This window comes from Hyaena hyaena, unplaced genomic scaffold (assembly GCF_003009895.1).
Source record: "Hyaena hyaena isolate Hyena2069 unplaced genomic scaffold, ASM300989v1 scaffold_303, whole genome shotgun sequence".
Taxonomy (NCBI): domain Eukaryota; kingdom Metazoa; phylum Chordata; class Mammalia; order Carnivora; family Hyaenidae; genus Hyaena; species Hyaena hyaena.
The window spans coordinates 1522534-1538754 of NW_024080934.1; the positions used below are offsets into that span (position 1 = coordinate 1522534).

The 16221-nt window shown below is 38.9% G+C and overlaps 1 protein-coding gene across 3 annotated transcripts in view; it reads left to right on the forward strand.

Moving 5' to 3' along the window:
- FGD4 (FYVE, RhoGEF and PH domain containing 4) overlaps nt 1-16221 on the forward strand; it is a 217208-nt gene that overhangs the window by 104526 nt on the left and 96461 nt on the right. The window contains exon 1 of one of the 3 annotated variants that reach the window (XM_039247668.1): nt 12522-12698. The exons of the other annotated variants lie outside the window; for them this stretch is intronic. Within the exon in view, the coding sequence (XP_039103599.1) occupies nt 12683-12698 (16 nt within the window). The 5' untranslated portion in view covers nt 12522-12682. Of the gene's footprint in view, nt 1-12521; nt 12699-16221 lie in introns of those variants that run through there. 3 annotated transcript variants of the gene reach the window in all.

The following is a 16221-nucleotide window of genomic DNA, read 5'->3' on the forward strand; positions in this document are numbered from 1 at the left end:
TAATGTGGTGGAGGTGGTCGTAAGGTCTGCTAGTGATTGATACTAAGGCAGAGTTTGGATTTGGCCATTTATGGATAAAGTATAGTAACCAAATTGGCTTGCCGAATGGGAGAAGCATTTTCCTTGTTCATCTTCCAGTGAGATGAGTGAAGTGGTACAAAACTTAAAGTGAACAAGAGAGCAAAGTCAAGTCATTGTGCTTGATTGTGGGTTTAACTATGTTCTGAGAAGAAAACTTCAGGATGATTGACCTTGATTTTTATGTTTTGGTGACTATATTAAATTATGACAGTAATACAATAACAGCTACACTATAAATTCAACCTGCTTGCTTAACTGTCAGACATTAAAATTTTTTGAAACTACACACAACTACACAGGAACCAAACACCTTTAATTCTACTGGTGTGTGTATGTGTGTGTGGTTATCTTTTTGCCAGAGTAAGGTAATAATGAAGATATGTTTTTTCTGTTCATTAGAAAAAGGTGTAGCTCCCGCATCTGGGTTGATCAGTCAGTTGAGCATCCGACTTCAGCTCAGGTCACGATCTTACTGTTTCTGAGTTCGAGCCCCACATGTGGCTCACTGCTGTCAGCACAGAGCCCCCTTCATCCTCTGTCCCCCTCTCTCTGATCCTCCCCTGCTCACAGTCTCTCTCAAAAATGAATAAACATTAAAAAAAAAAAAAGAAAAAAGTGTAGCTCCCTTAAAGAGTAAGCCAATCTCAAGGTCGACACTTAGTGTAGCATTTTCTGTAAAGCTAATTTTCCCTTTTTCTAAAGTTTATTTATTTATTTTTAGAGAGATTGAGAGAGAGAAAAAACACAAATAGGGAAGGGGAGAGAGAGAGAGAGAGAGAGAATCTCAAGCAGACTTCACACTGACAGTGCACGAACCCTGTCTTAGGAACCATGAGATCATGACTTGGGCCAAAATCGAGAGTCGGACATTTAACCCACTGAACCACCCAGGCACCCCTTGTTTTCCCTCTTTAAAAAATTAGAAGAGGCACGTCGGTGGCTCAGTCGGCTAAACATCTGACTCATGGTTTCAGCTGAGGTCATGAAATAAGGTTTGCAGACTCAAGCCCTGTGTTGAGCCCCGCATCGGGCTCAGCGTTGACAGTGCAGAGCCTGCTTGGGATTCTCTCTCTCTCTCCCCCTCTCTCTCTGCCCCTCCCCTACTCATGCTCTCTCTCAAAATAAATAAATAAAACTTTTAAAAAATTGAAATAGTTATAAAATTATTGCTGTAAAATGACTAACATATCTCTTCCTTGATTTATTTTTCTGCTTTCTGATTATTGCATACATTGAGTCTCTTCTGATGATTAACAACTTCTAGGCCAATTCTGATGAGTACATCTTCAACTCATGGTCATGACCACTTTGAGGGCTCTATGGAGTAGAGTGTTTATGACTTTGAGCTCACTTAGCTTCAGCCTTCAGGTTGAAGTACCTGATGGTGCTACATCTGGCACTCCTTTTCCAAATTAGCACTCCCGTCCCCTATTAGAATTTGTCATTGCCTTTTTGTCATAGAAAATTGTCAAACAAGTAGTTTCTTTCCTTAGAAGAACCAGCTGTGTATCTGGAGTGCTAGCCACTAGCTAATTCAATAGTTTGACTACCTGAAATGCAGTAGCTTTGAAAAAGGCTGTTTTAATATCTACATTTATGCAAAATGTCTAAAATTTATCCAAGCATGAACTTATATATGTTTCAGTAATGAAACTGAAGCAGTGTGAATGTTGAGGCAAGAAATGGCTATACATTGTACAGTTTTTTTTTTTTTTTTCAACAGAAAAACCCTTTTAGTGTTTTCAAGATACTGCTCAACTAGCAGTCTTCCAGTAAACCTTTCTTTCCAGCTGCATTCCTCTCTGGGCCCCTGAAGCAGTCTGTGGTTAGATCTGTCATCACCATGTTTTGCAATTGACTGTTATCTTGTCTTTCTACCTAACTGACTGATTTCCTGAGGCCAGGAATTATTTTACTCATCTTAAATCCCCAGCTTTTGGCTCAGCACAGAACCCATGCTTACACTTTGATTGTTGAACTGACTGAACTAAAGCTAATGAAAAAAATGTTAGGTAAAGGAATTTACCCAAATGACCAGTAACAGTGGTGTGTTACCATTTCATTGACTGGATGATAAGGAGAAGTCTCACCCCATAGGATTAGAATAGTAACTACCTCACCTGGCTCCCATGTCTCTACTCCTGGAAAGAGCCCTATCCCAACAAAGAGAACTAAGCAAATCCTCCTCAAACCTTGGATGGTTCTGGATCCATTCATATCTGTCCCTGGTGCCTAAATCCCAGTAAATTGAAAGTGGTAAATAGAGCATCTAATGGAAGGAATGAGGAGAAGAATCAGTCTTACCCAGAAGTCTTCAAACTGTTGGAAGAATCATGGGTCTCCTTTCTGCCCCTGGAATTTTAGGCATGGCTGGTTAAAAAGACCAGGATTACATTGTGTTATGTAATTGTGATGATTACATATGTTAGACAATGTAATGGAATTCTGGCAATACTCTGTGACAAATCATCATACACCTCAAATTTGTAGGTTATATAATGGCACAGTACATAAAGACTAAAGACCTTTATATCCTTTTCTTTTACAAAAAACACTAATGTTCCCCATTTGCTAATCCTACACGTGAAGAAAACAGTCTGTCTGTACATATTTAGCAGGTTGTTACCTAGCAGATATATTTGAAAGAATAAGTACAAACTGTCCTTCTGGGGTAAGGGTAACATTTGAATGAGTGAGAAAGTAACTGAAATCAGCAAAGGAAAAAAGTGCATTGTGGGCAGAGCATTTTTGAAGGGACTCTTGGGAAATATTTCCATTATTGTGTCCTCAGCAAGATAGATATTAGTGCCTCTTTTATTTTCTTTAATTTACTTAAACTATTTCTGGGGTGGGTGGGTGGCTCAGTTGGTGAAGTACCCAACTCTTAATTTTGGCTCAGGCCCTGATCTCACAGTTGTGGGGCTGTGTGTCGGGCTGTCTGGGATTCTCTTTCTCTCCTTCTGCCCTTCGGCCCTGCTCATGTTCTATCTCTGTCCCTCTAAAATAAAAATAAAAACTATTTCTGCATACACATTTAAACTTAAATACAAGATCTTTTTGCCTTGTTTTAAACTCTTTGAGATGGTTATAGTAGGGTTTGGACCAAATTAAAAAAAAAAAAAAGGAACACTTTCCAAGACATCAAGACAGATGGAAATATACTAGGAGAATTTCAAGGAAAACTTTTGCATAATTGGTAGATGGATTTAAAAATGTATATCAGGGTTTAGTAAGTGCAACCAATGATGTAGTTCTTCCTTTTAGAACGATGCATTTTTCTCCGCTAGAAATAATCATTAAAACCACATATGGAAGTAAACTGACTTAGATCTGCTCTTTCAAATGGCTATATCATGAACTATTTAACCAAGATTTTAAAAAACAGCAGATTGAATCACACTCATCCCTCAAAAATAGTATTTTATCTATACTTCATCCTATTTTTAGTTCTGTTTTCGTATTTTACAGTATATATTTTAGTGCAGTAATACTTGTATTTAACTTATGCATCCATACATACTTGGAGGTGCGATGCCTGGTTTTCTTACAGAGAGGGATGTGCCATCAAAAAGTTTGGAGATTGGGTTGCCTGAGTGGCTCAGTCGGTTAAACATCCGACTTTGGCTCACTCAGGTCATGATCTCTCGGTTCGTAAGTTCGAACCCCGTGTTCGGCTCTGTGTAGACAGTTTGGGGCCTGGAGCCTGCTTCAGATTCCATGTCTCCCTCTCTCTGACCCTCCCCCACTCACACTCTGTCTCTCTCTCTCTCAAAAAAAAAAAAAAAAAGATTAAAGAAAAAGTTTGGAGATCATTATTCTAGGAAGCCCTCCTTGACTTCTCTACACCTATGGCAGTAACAGGGCCCCCAGCCAAAGTTGTCAATCACCATTCTACTTGGAAGGGACCCTTAATTGAGATTGTATTAAGTGTTTGACACAGTGTGCAGAGTGCCTATAGAAATGAATGGGGCAGTCATGGCCCTTGCTTTCCAGAAGCTTTGAGAATAGTAGGGAAGACAAATGCTAAACAAGGACGTTGCACGAACTTTCATTTAATTATGGTTGTAAATAAGTGTCCAAAGGAAACCTGCAGAGGGAAGTGAGACTTGATCATATGAAAGACCTTAAGGTCATAGGAACTGAAAAGAATAGTGAGGTTGAAAGAAAATGAGATTCCACTGAAAGTGAGCGTCAGGACTTTCTAAAAAATTCCCAAGTACTTAGCAGTGTGCCGTGTGTACTGTATGGAGTCCCACATTGGGGCTCAATAATTCCTTGTGAATGAATGGATAAAACCATTTCAGAACAAACCTCAAATCAGTGGCACAGAGTTTTATTTGATCCACACAATGTTTTTGAGCTTTGAAATTTTTAAAAATCATTCTCCAGTTTGCAACAAGTAACTAATTCATACTGTTGTAGACTGGTATCCTTGCCCATTTGTGTTAGGTGCCCAGATGCTAAATACATTGGTGTTTGCTACCTTGTGTAGAAGATAAAGATTATGCCATACTCCACAGATAGTGAACTGGTTACTAATATGAGATTATTTGAGTTCTAGTGATTAATGTACAAATGAAGTGTTATGTCTTAAAGACTTATATGGCTATTTTATCATCCTTAGTATAATATTGAAAATATGTTTCAGCATTATTGGTAAATTTCACAATATATAGATTGCTAGGATAATAATTTGAAAATTTCAAGCAACTACATTTATAATTTATCATGTACCCATTCATCAGTTTAAGACCCATATGATGGAAATTAGCTGGTTTTTTTTTTTAAGTTCTCTTTTTATCCTTGATCTTATTTCCTACCACAAAGATAATAACTTAGAAAAAGTTACCTGAAAGCTTACTAAAATTTGGAATGACTAATATTCTATTTTTCTTTCTTTGGAGTTTTCTTTATTTCTGTAATGTATTCCTGTGATTTCATCAAAAAGGAAACTGCATGTTTAAGTGTGCCGTTATCTGTGGAATAAAAGGGAAGAAATAAGTAGAATGGCTGATTTGCACACAGGATGGTGCTGGTTATATTTAGGTTATCTTTTCTTTCCATATTCTGAGTTTGTCCCTTAAGAATATTTGGGCCAACACAAAAAGCTAGGCAGCTGCTGTTACACCATCAAGCTGTGCGTAAGGGTCTTGAAGAAAGGAAGACAAGTAATTAAAGGACATCTGGATGAGGCAGCTGATTAAAAAAAAGTGGCGGCGGGGGGTGGGGGAGAGAAACAAAAACCCTCCCTCTCTCTCCCAACTTAGTAGCAAGTAACTGGCTGTACTTTTTACCCTTTATCTGACCTGCCAAGGGCAAAGCCTAAGTTTTATTTTCTTAAAGCCTCAGAGGAGCCTTTTTCTGGAAGCCGCATAACTATTTCAAAGTTGGAAAAAATAATAACTAGGTTCCTGTGGAAATTTATGAAAAGAAAACATTTTTTGACTTCCTTCTTAAAACCAATGATTGATAGAGGGAACATGGTTTGGGAACATATTTTGAAAGCAAAGTGGCAAGGAATGAGGCTAGAAAGGTAAGCAGGAGACAGAGCCGTAAGGCATTATGTGGAGTCTGGATTCATTCTGAGTGCAGTAAGCAGCCAGTGAGGATATCAGCTGGGGAGGGAGTGATGAACAGTCCTGCCAGCCGCAGTGAAGCTGGCAAATCCGCCGCACATTTCCTCACTGTGCAGCCTGAAATAAGGTGCTTTCCCTCCTTTGCTGCCTAATAACATCTCACTTATCCTGTAAGATGAAGTTCAGTCCTCCCTTCTCCAGTGTAAGAGGCAGCTTTCGGATACATGGGAGAGAGCCTGAAGCTGAGAGAGAGGTTGGTACTGGAAACAGATGTTTTATAATCCTCTGCATAGGGGAGGAGCTGTGGCCTTCAGATGGGTCAGTTGTCCCGAATAGATGCCAAAGAAAGAAGAATGCAAAGGCATGGTTAGGCAGTGGAGAGTCTATGAAAGGGACTTCATAAGAGTCAACAAAGAGATTGGCCATAACAGAAATAGGCTGACTTAGGTTGGGTGTCATAAATTCATGGTGGAAAATGTCCGAGTCGCAAATATTTCTTATTGTCCCAAAATATACATAAAACTTAACATTTTTGCTGTTTTTAAGTGTGCAGTTCTATGGCATTACTACATTCACGTTGTTCTACCACTGTCACCACTAGCCATTCCTAGAACTTTTTCGTCTTCCGTAACTGAAATTTTATATCCTTTAAAATAGTTGCAATAGTATTTCGTTCACACGAAATGGCGACCTCAGCACCAGAACCCTGCAGGTGGACTGTGTTGGGGTGTGCACAGGTGAAGGACAAGAAACTGCTGGATAAACCGTTTGTAAAGAGTGACTCTGTTGTGAGGACTGTAATGGGGAGGGAGGAACAGAGAAGAGAAATGGATATGTATTGTGTGTCCAGCATCATAGTAAGTGCTGTGTGTATATTCGTTAATGAAGCATTTAGGAGAGCTAAGAATAGGTTCATTTAAGAGTGTAGACTAGTAAAAGGAGAAATCCAGGTGGTAGAAGGTGGTGATTGTGGAATTTGCAATCTCAGAATTAACTTCTTGCTGAAGTGAATGTGATTTCCTAAAGGAAATACATACACAGCTCTCCAGTGTAGGCCCTGATCAAGTGGAATCCAGAGAAGTTGTGCAAAAAAAAAAAAAAAAAATTGGTCATAATTAAAGAAGAAACACTGTATTTATCCATTAACTTTGTTGCTCCTTTGAACTTAGATTGTATCAGTTACCTGGGATTAGTACAAAGGCTAAATTGGATAAAAAGCACGCCAGATGTGAAGGTGGACCCTAATGAGGAGGGAAATGCCACAGGAGGGACACACTCCCAATTTCAAGTGTGTGTACTGCTGAGCGGTGCATGTGTACATGTGAAGTGACTGTTGTGACGCAGAAAACCCGTACCAAGAAAATCAGACAGGTTCTAAATTGAGGTATGGAGATCAATTCCATGACTGAGGTTAGAAAAGAGTGTTTTTATTCTCTAGGATTATGCATTTTTTATTAGAGAATTATTAAAGTCAGATGATACTGCAGATATAATGTTTCTTCTCCTGTATACCTAAAGTATACAAGCTGTCCCTATCCACATACCATAAGACAGATGTGTAGCTTTCCCTGGGCAGCCAGAGTAGAAGAGGAACAGAACTGAATTAGAACCCAGAATGGGCAGCAGTGTAACCAAGGTTTATATTATCTTCCATCCAGGAACTCTGGTTTGAGGGGTCCTTAACAGTACTGTGTGGTTGGGACTCTAACTGAGCATCTAACTGCAAAATTAACATAAAACATTTCTATTAAATATTTTTTAAAGGAATAACAATTCAGGGATAATAGGCTTGCTTTGAAGATCTGTATAAAAATAATTTGGTACAAAATATTTAAGCAATAGCATTTACCTGCAATGTATTCAAGAATTTTTAGGCCTTACTTCATTAAGATTCACAGACATGCAAAATGGAAATTAGACATCAGTTCATTGGCTTTTTAAATTAAAATGTGTGTTTTTTAGGCCAAGGAGGGAATCATTTTAATATCAAATTGTTACTTGATTTTATTAGATATTAGAAGACTAAAGAGTAAAAAATGGGTTAAGATTCGGATTAGTTTTATTCTATGAAAATGGAGATTGTCTCTCAGTTAAATAACACTGGGGAGTGAGGGTTTTGCTCCTTAGTTGATAACTGAAAGTCACAGATGCTTCCTTTTTGTTACTCCTTGTTGTATCTGAAAAAGTGAAATACTAGCATTCACTTGGTATAATTGTCTTATTATTTATTGCCAAAATGTATTGATTACTAAATAATTATTAAAGCTGCTTTTGGCATTAGTCCATGGACATTTTCAAGTATACAACAGATGGTGTGCCATTTAGCTTTAAATAAAAATGTTAGGTCAGACAACTTAATCCACCACCTTTTTAAAAAACATTGCAGATTAATAAATTTTAGTTCAGAAAGTATAAGCTGTGTGGTAAAATTTTTGTCTTAGGTCATTTCCATTGGAAATGGTAAGCTAGTGAAAGCAACAGAGATAGCCTTTAACACTAAAAGTAAATGAAATTCAACTAGTGGTAATGAAATGCAGTACTACCTGAATGTCCAGCAGACCTTTCTAGGTCCTTCTTCAACAATTTGAAAAGAATAACCTCTTTGTAAGGAGGAGAAGTGTAGGAGAAGAGTGCCGGCCTGTTTCAGTGTGCAGGGTATTTGGTGAATAGCTGTGAGTTGTTTAGCGTTGATATTAGGTATTCTGGTGGCTATGATATCCGTGACAAATAATCTTACTAAATTAAATTACCTAAACGTTTATTTGAAAGGTCCCTTTAAATGTATTATCATAAACTTCAGTGTTCCCAGATGGACTTTATGTGGGGAACTAATTAGGTCACTTCTGAATTTAAGATTTTTAAAAATCAGGGGCACCTGGGTGGTGCAGTCAGTTAAGCATCCAAGTCTTGATTTCAGCTCAGGTCATGATCTCGCAGTGGGTCCGGAGATCGAGCCTCACATCTCTCTCTCCCTCTCCCTCTGCCCCTCCCCGACTCATGCACGCTCTCACTTTCTCATTCTCTCTTGCTTTCTCAAAAAATAAATAAATAAGATGTAAAAGGAAAAAATAGACTTTTAAAAATCACAGGTAAAATGAACCAGTGCTTATCTATACTACTGATGAGAAACGCAACGAATGTACCAAATGATGTGGTTTTGAGTTTACACTAAGACAAACCACGCATTTCATACCCTGTTGCTTTCTTAATATGTTGCTTTTATCTGCTCCTTAATTTTTAGAATTAAGGGATAATTTATATACAACAAAATTAACCCTCCTTAGGGTATAATTCTAAGTTTTGACAAATGCACACAGTTATGTAACCACTCCTGCAGTGAGGATCTAGAACAATCCTATCTCCTTCAAATAGTCCATCATGCTCTTTTGTAATCAACCAGTGTGTCCTCCTACCACCTGCTACTTCAGATATATGTTCTGTCCCTATAGGCTTGCCTTTTCCAGAATGTCATGTGGAATCGTACACATGTAGCCTTTTAGGTTAGATTCCTTCTTTTTTGTTTTTGTTTTTGTTTCAAGTTTTTGTCTCAGTTCTAGTTAGTTAGCATATAGTGCAATATTGGTTGCAGGAGTAAACTTTAGTGATTCAGCACTTATATATCACACCCAGTGCTCATCCCAAGTGCACTTCTTAAATACCCACCACCCATTTAGGCCATCCCTCACCCACCTCCCCTTGAGCAACTTCAGTTTGTTCTCTATGTTAATAGTCTCTTATGGTTTGTCTCCCTCTCCCTTTTTTAAATTCCTTCCCCTGTTTCATTTCTTAGATTTCACATATGATGAAATCATATGATAACCTGTATTTCTCTGACTTGTTTCGCTTAGATAGTACACTCCAGCTCCACCCACATCATTGCAGATGGCAAGATTTCATTCTTTTGATGGTTGAGTAATATTCCATCATATTTATATACCACATCTTTTCTATCCAGTTATCAGTCGAACATTTGGGCTCTTTCTTTAGTTTGGCTATTGTTGATAATGCTGCTTTAAACATCAAAGTGCAGGTACCCCTTTGAATCCACATTTTTGTATCCTTTGAGTAACTACCTATTAGTCCAATTGCTTTGTCGTGGAGTTCTATTTTTATAGGTTGGATTCTTCCTAATGCACATGCGAGTGCCCTTAGATCATTCCTTCTTCTTGCTGAATGTTATACCATTGCATGGATTTATCACTTTGCTTATCCATTCGCTAATTGAAGGATGATTGGATGTTTCCATCTTTTGGTGACTATGAATAAAGCCCCTGTAAACATTCATGTGCAGGTTTTTGTGTGACTGTTAAGTATTCATTTCACTTGGGCAGGTACCTAGGAGTGTGATTGCTGGGTCATATGGAAGTGCATGTTCAACTTTGTAAGACACTCCCCTGGCTACTATTAGGGAGCTTAGAATTTAGTTACAAGTTTGTGGTAGATGTTTGTTGGGATGAGTACTGTGTATTATATGTAAGTGATGGATCATTAAGTTCTATACCTGAAGCCAGCTTTACCCTTTATGTTCACTAACTAGAATTTAAACAAAAATGTGAAGTAAAAAAAAAATAAAAATAAGATTTCTTCTGGATTAAAAAGAAAAGTTTGTGGTTTGATGCTGAATATAATTGCAGATTATCCACTTGTGGCCAATGAGAGTCAATAGTAATAGTTATATGTTATTATCATGTTTCTATAAAAATTCAAAAGTGGATTCCATTATCTCTTAATTTAGTATACAAAGTGAATTTAACTTCTTAGAGATTGTCATTTTACTAGTGTTGTTGGCCAGATTTTTTTAACCTCTTAAAACCTAGTCTTTCTCTTCTATGAAAGGGTAATTACTGTTTGCTACCTTCCCTGCATTACTCCTTTATAGTGGTAAACCATCATTGCCTTACAGTGAGGATTTAATAACATGCTGCATGGAAAGTGCTTAGCAGCACCTGGCACAAAAGTGAATGTTAACGATAAAAAAAAAAAAAGGAAAGGTATTTATTTGTTAGAAAAGCAAACCTGAATTTATAATTTAAACATGGCTATCAGAGCTCAGAAAGCACATCAGCTGGAGCATTTTTATGACAGGGAAACATTCTGTTTCTTACATTACTGAAGTTTGCCAAGACCAAGTGGTCCTGGAATCCAGTATAGACAGTTTTCCTGCCACAGTGCAATTCAAACACATGGGTGGAGTTTGCAAAGGAAATAAAAGACAGTTCCGATTTCGTCTTTCTTGGACTTCTTTTCTTTATGGTTCTAATTATCCCTTCTTTTTAGATGAGTTTTAAAACCTATTCATGCCTAATATGTAAGCAGATTTCTTTTATTAAGAATTACTAAGTTGTTAACCGCCACTTCCTGATGAGCAGGTGGAAGTTCTTGTCTTGTTGGAATGAGACCTAGCCCCTCAGACCCCATCCTGGGTATTGCCCTGCCCTGACATCAAGCAATTCTAAGCAGATGCAAGTGAGCCAGAGCTTTAGGCTGTCAGTGAATGAGTCAAGACTGCAAACAGGCAAATCTTTGCCCTCGTACTTCACTAATGTGGTCCTTGAAGTGCAGTCTCAGACCAATCAGTAGTGTTCCTGTCACTTGGGAGCTTGTTAGAAATGTAAATTCTGGGGCTCCACCATACACTGATTGAATTCAGCTCTGGAGATGGGATTAGGCAATCTGTGTTTTATTTATTTATTATTATTATTGTTTAGAGAGAGCATGAGCACAAGAGGGGCAATGGGAGAGGGGGATCGAGGATCTGAAGCAGGCTTTGTGCTGACAGCAGAGAGCCTAACACAGGGCTTGAACTCACAAACCACGAGATCATGGCCTGAGATGAAGTTGGATGCTCAACTATCTGAACCACTCAGGCACCCCAGGCAATGTGTGGGGTTTTTTAAAACTTTTTTAATGTTTATTTTTGAGAGAGAGAGAGACAGAGCAAGTGCGTGCGAGCACACGGGGGAGGAGTAGAGAGAGGAGACACAGACTCTGAAGCAGGTTCCAGGCTCTGAGCTGTCAGTACAGAGGCTCAACTCACAAACCGTGAGATCATGACCTGAACCGAAGTGAGATGTTCGACTGACAGAGCCACCCAGGCTCCCCCGGCAATGTGTGTTTTAAAATGCCATCTGAGTGATTTGATGCAACTGGAGTGTGACAATGATCGCCTGTGGACACAATGAGGAGATTGGAGACTTTATTTCTAACCATGAGAGGGATGTCTGTCTAGCCTGTTACTTCATTGTGATCTTATAAATATTTTAATTGACATTTTCTAATATTTCAGGATATGAGGAATTTTTAAAGTACCTGTTGAATGATACAAACATGTAAAGATATAGGAAAGTCAGTAATAGATATCATACCCCTTGTACAGTGTTCTGAAATAACATAAAACTTGGTTTCCTTAGGAAATCTATGAGTAGTATTTATTCACCAAGCTCAGTGAGCTGTGTTAAAATGGAATGTCAGAGTGGCAAAATAGCATTTGTGATCATCCAAAATGACATTTTAACATCTAAAGCCTGTGAATCTCTGAATCTGTAACCTCTTTGGTCCAGGGCATGGACCCAGTTAAAGTGGAAACAAACTGTTTTCATGCTGGCTTTTTGAGAGCATTACTAATAGTTGAGGAATTAGGCAGTTTATAAACCATCCTATTCCCAAATGTATTTCTTGTTCGCTTGAAGCTTCCATGTGCCTCCGTTGTTGTTTACTTTACCATAATAAATAGAAGTCTCTCCATCCTCAGATACTTGGTCTCGTGAAAACCCTGCAGCAGCCCTTCCTCTGGGAGGTGTGGCATATTATGCATGAGGTTGTCTTTGAGCACTAAGGTCCGAGAATGCCCTGAGGTGCACAGGGCACTGGTGCGGGCTCCTGGCTGCTCTGTGTGATCTCCCCTGTCTACCAGAGGCTTTAAAACCAGGGATGAGATCTTTATCACATGATCTCTAAAAGAGTAAAGACAAAGATTTTCTTATTAAACCAAAGTACACTAATTATCAATATATGTATGTGAAGTCATGTCCACTGATCAAGGTAAGTGGTTTCATTTTCTGGTGTATCTTTCTTAGTTTTTGTTTTTTGTTTTTTTTATATAGTGTGGGTAGTCAGTTGGTAATACAGCATGCCGAGGGACTTAGAAGTGGCAGAGAGTGTGGTTTTGTTTTAATGAATAGGATTCACAGTATTTTAAAACTTTAGCATTAAAGTATGTACTATCTTCATGGGTTTTGGCTCTTTCAAGAGGCGTCCCTGGGTTAGCAAAGTACAAATTTGTTTAAGTTCTATTTCTCTGACTCATTCTTACTAACATTAGAACAGTTTGAAAATTCAGTCAGTAAGGAGAGGAATGCAGAGAAAGAAAGCAAGAATTTTTTTTCTTCCGTCTCTGGTGTGAACAAAGCTAAGAAATGTTTACCACTAATCCTTTAACTGCATGCGCGCTGCTCTGTTCACACAAATCCCACCATCCCAGCCTCCTTGTTTTTATAAAGTTCAGAGGAACGTTATGTGTTTTACAGTAGATAACATTGTAGAGATAGGCATAGACTTGGGGTTTTTTTTTTAGTTGTTAGTGGTATTAAGCTACAGTTTCTTTCCTCTAGTATTCTAGAGAGCATATAAATGAGAAATTGACTTTCAAAGAGGAATGAAATTCTACTGTGTGGTAGAAATATAACCATGTGACAGGAAATTTATGCTAAAAATACTTTTTAAGGCTGAAATGCGTTCATTTTGTGTCGCTATTTTCCCATTGTTTCTGCGGGGGTATGAACCCTCCTGAAGGATGCCTGCTTGCTAAACAAGAGGAGCTGCACCTCACAACGAGCAGACTTCACAGTTACTAGGGTTCTCTTCCTTCTGACTCTGCTCTCTTTCCCCCTTTTGGCCGCAGCGGGGCTTGCACGGGGCATGTAGAAGCCCGAGGGTGGGGTCGGTCCTCTTACTGCAGGAGGCAAGCTGAGGCTCCTGCCCCGGAGCCCCACAGCCTTGGCTGGCTCTGCTCCCAGCTTCTAGCAGTTGCTGGAGATTGAGGATCCCAGTCCATGCCTGCTCCTGCTTCCTCACCTCATCTACCTACGTGGAAGGCTTGATTCCTTTGTGAGGGTTCCACCATTCTCGCATAAGTAAGTTCAAGGTTTGTGTGATCTCACCATGGTTTCCCATCATACTCTAAATATGAAAAATTGTTTCAAAGTGACAAAAGGGAAGTATTTTAGTGAAATTGTCTCTTTCCCTGAAATAGCTGCTCTCTCTTCTCATTCCATCTTCAAACAGTTAGGGTTGATTGGAGGGAATTAATAATTGCCTCATGGAAGGCAGCTCTCAGATGGAGAGAAAACTACTAGAATTGTCTGGTCTAATGGACACCTCCCTGTAGTGAGTGGCCGCTACCATAATGTGGCCTTTACAAGTTCCTTTCAAGGTTTTTAAACTGAAAAGACAGTGATAGAGCACTTCCTGCCCATACCAGTGGTTTATTTTTATTGCTAGTAAGGTGCCTAAGAAAACATTTTATATATGCATATTTAGTTACGTGTTATTTGTAAAAGATTTATCTTCGTTTAATGACTTGAAGAAATTTTCGTTTTTAAAACCTGTAACTTACAGGCAAACTCTCACATGGAAATTGAAAAGTAAAAAATAGTGTGACCAATGACTCAATTGGTAGTATTGTTTAATCTTTGCAAGGATGATAATATGGTCTTTATTTCATATTCAACCAAAATAATGTAACTTACATTGTAATCCAAGAGTAAGATTTAAATTTGACCTCCTCTCCTTAGATGCTAGAACACCATTCATTCAAAAAATAAGAAAGCCTTTTCCTAGGTGCCAATCCCCACCTCCGTTCTGATGTACTCTCCGATAATCATCTTCACTCTCTGTGTTCTTTCTTGTTTATAAAATAGGGAGCTAATTTTTGCTGGTCTGAAATGTATTTTTAAAGGTTTTCTCCCTGATTTAAATATATCCTCCGACTTGTCCCCTACCACAGTACCTATTAAACCCTGTTTGTTCAGGTCCTTCTACGATTTTTTCCCCTCTGCTAATTGACCAGGGGTCTGTAGTTGATTGGTCCTATGTTGAAGTTGCAGACGAAAGATGCCTATGAGGAGAAACAGTGTTGGCCACGGAGGTCGGTCATTCTACATGGTAGTTATTAAGACCTGTCCTGGGGAAAAACACTCATTCTCCTCTTAGAGAATAAATATAAACAAGATTTTTTTTAATTAAAAAAAAAAACCCACTAAGTCATTGTGACCTTCTCCGTGTCATTGTGTAGAAACTGTTACTTCTTAGCTTGGGCTAAAAACCTTAGTTTTTTAAAAATGTTTTTAATGCATATTTTCTAAGAGAAAAAGATGGAGCATGAGCAGGGGAGGGGCACAAAGAGAGGGAGACACGGAATCCAAAGCAGGTTCCAGGCTCGAAGCTGTCAGCACAGAGTCCAGTGCAGGGCTCAAACTCATGAATGGTGAGATCATGACCTGAGCCGAAGTCAGAGGCTAAACCGACTAAGCCACCCTGGCACCCCCAAAAACCCTAGTCTTTGTTGAATCTTTTTCTCTTCCATCCAATCTGTCAACAAATCCCGCTTCAAGAGACTTCAAACTGACCATGTCTTAATGTCTCGACTGCTGCTACCCTGCTTCAAGCTACACTCAAGTTTTCTTTGGTTATTCCAATAGCTTCCTATCTGCCTTTGACTTCTTAGAGTTTGTTCTGCACCCAGTGGCCTGAATGCTCCTTTAAAAGTGGAAAACAGATCATGATCTGTCCTCTGCTCACGACCCTTCAGTGGATTCCCAATTCTGTCAGAGGAAAAGCCTCTGTCTTCTTGGAAGTATACAAGGTCCCGCCTCTCTTGACCCCAGCCTCTACCCTGTTAACTCTGACCTCGATGCTAACTGTACTCCCTGCTCATTCTTATCTATCCAAGTTGTCTTTCTGATTTCTCCCTGGACACATCAACTGTGCTCTTACGTTAGGACTTTTGCAGTTTTATCTTTTTCCTTGGAAAGTTAATCCCCCACGTATTTGTGTGCCTCACTTTCTTTGCGTCCACTCATTGTTACCTGATCGGGGAAGCCTTCCTTGAACTACCTCACCCAACAGCTCTCTCTTTTATTCAGCTTGTTTTTCTCATGGCACTTTATGCCAGCTAGCATTTATGTAAATCCACTTTGTTGTTGTTGTGTGGTTCACTGCTATATCCCTAGAGCCTAGAACAGTGACTGATAGATACTGGGTGCTTTGTTAATATGTGTTATATGAATGAGTACATCTCTAATATTCATGACGTTTTCTGTTAGGAAATTTAAAGCTAAATGAGCAAGGATATAGAGAAGTAATAAATGATACATATTTGTCATGTTCTCCATTTATTCCCCTAAGTTCTCTTTCACAGAGTAAATATTAGGCTTATTGGTTTCGGGTCTTCCTTGTTGAGCAGAATCTGAGTAATGAGTGTCTTTCTGTTGGAAGTCTGGAGGACAAGTTGGTAACAATTATAAAGAACTGAGAACAGGGGCGCCTGGGTGGCTCAGTTGGTTAA